The 1,112-nt window shown below is 70.5% G+C and overlaps 1 protein-coding gene across 1 annotated transcript in view; it reads left to right on the top strand.

Moving 5' to 3' along the window:
• Positions 1–68: 68 nt before the first annotated feature.
• ITGA3 (integrin subunit alpha 3) overlaps positions 69–1,112 on the top strand; it is a gene marked incomplete at its 5' end in the record, with an annotated part of 4,037 nt that continues 2,993 nt past the window's right edge. Inside the window, 3 exons of the mRNA XM_035313037.1 lie at positions 69–355; positions 547–630; positions 884–1,091. Of these exons, the coding sequence (XP_035168928.1) occupies positions 69–355; positions 547–630; positions 884–1,091 (579 nt within the window). The remainder of the gene's footprint in view (positions 356–546; positions 631–883; positions 1,092–1,112) is intronic.

The following is a 1,112-nucleotide window of genomic DNA, read 5'->3' as shown; positions in this document are numbered from 1 at the left end:
AGCACCCCCCAGCCCCCTAATCCCACCCTGGGGAGCACCCCCAAACCCCTTAATCCCACCCTGGGAAGGGACCCTCCCCCCTCATTTTTCGGGGTGTCCCTGCAGGCTTGCGCCCACCGCTACACCAGGGTGCTGTGGTCGGGCAGCGAGGACCAGCGGCGCATGGTGGGCCGGTGCTACGTGCGGGGCAACGACCTGCGCCTCAACCTGAGCGACGAGTGGCAGACGTACCACAACGAGATGTGCAACTCCAACGTGGACGCGGAGGAGACCGGCATGTGCCAGATGGGCACCAGCGCCGGCTTCACCTCCAACATCATTTATTTCGGGGCGCCCGGCGCCTACAACTGGCAAGGTGGGCGCGGGGACCGGGGCGGGTGGGCACGCAGGGGCCTCGTGTTTCCCCGGGGGCCGTGTTCCGCATCCCCCGTCCCGGGGGAGCGCGGGGCCGAGCGTGCACGCGGGCGTGTGGAATTTGCACAGGGAGCGGGTGCCCCCTGATCCCCCCCGTCGTCCCCCCACCCCCGGACCCCCTCCTCGTTGCAGGTACCAACTACATGCTGAAGCGGGAGACGTGGGACCTGCACGACTTCTCCTACCCCAACGAGAAGAACGGCAACACCTACATAGGTGGGGGGCAGCGCGCTGCGGGCCCCCCCGGGTTCCTCCTGGGGCTGCGGCCTGGAGGAGGAAGGGGGGGGAATCGTGGGGGTTCCTAAAGCGTTGCGGGGTTTAGGGAGGGGGCTTGGAGCCCCCAGGGATGGCGTGAGGGGGGTTGGAGGGCGGCACGGGGTAGGGGACGGGGCACGGGGTGGGGGACGGGGCACGGGGTCCGGGATTTTGGGGGACGCGGCGGGGGCTCACGGCGGGGCCCTGGCCGCAGGGTACACGGCGGAGGTGGGCAGCGGCGTGCTGCAGGAGGACGCGGTGACGGTGGTGGCGGGGGCCCCCCGGTACCAGCACACGGGCGCCGTGTACCTGCTGAGCGCCAGCCCCCAGAACACCCTGGAGAAGAGCCACGTGCTCCGCGGCCACCAGGTCGGCTCCTACTTCGGCAGCGCCGTGGCCCTGGCAGACCTCAATAACGATGGGTGAGACCTTGGGGGGGGGGG

This window comes from Oxyura jamaicensis, assembly GCF_011077185.1.
Source record: "Oxyura jamaicensis isolate SHBP4307 breed ruddy duck chromosome 27 unlocalized genomic scaffold, BPBGC_Ojam_1.0 oxy27_random_OJ71642, whole genome shotgun sequence".
Taxonomy (NCBI): domain Eukaryota; kingdom Metazoa; phylum Chordata; class Aves; order Anseriformes; family Anatidae; genus Oxyura; species Oxyura jamaicensis.
This window is presented reverse-complemented; position numbering and strand designations above follow the sequence as displayed.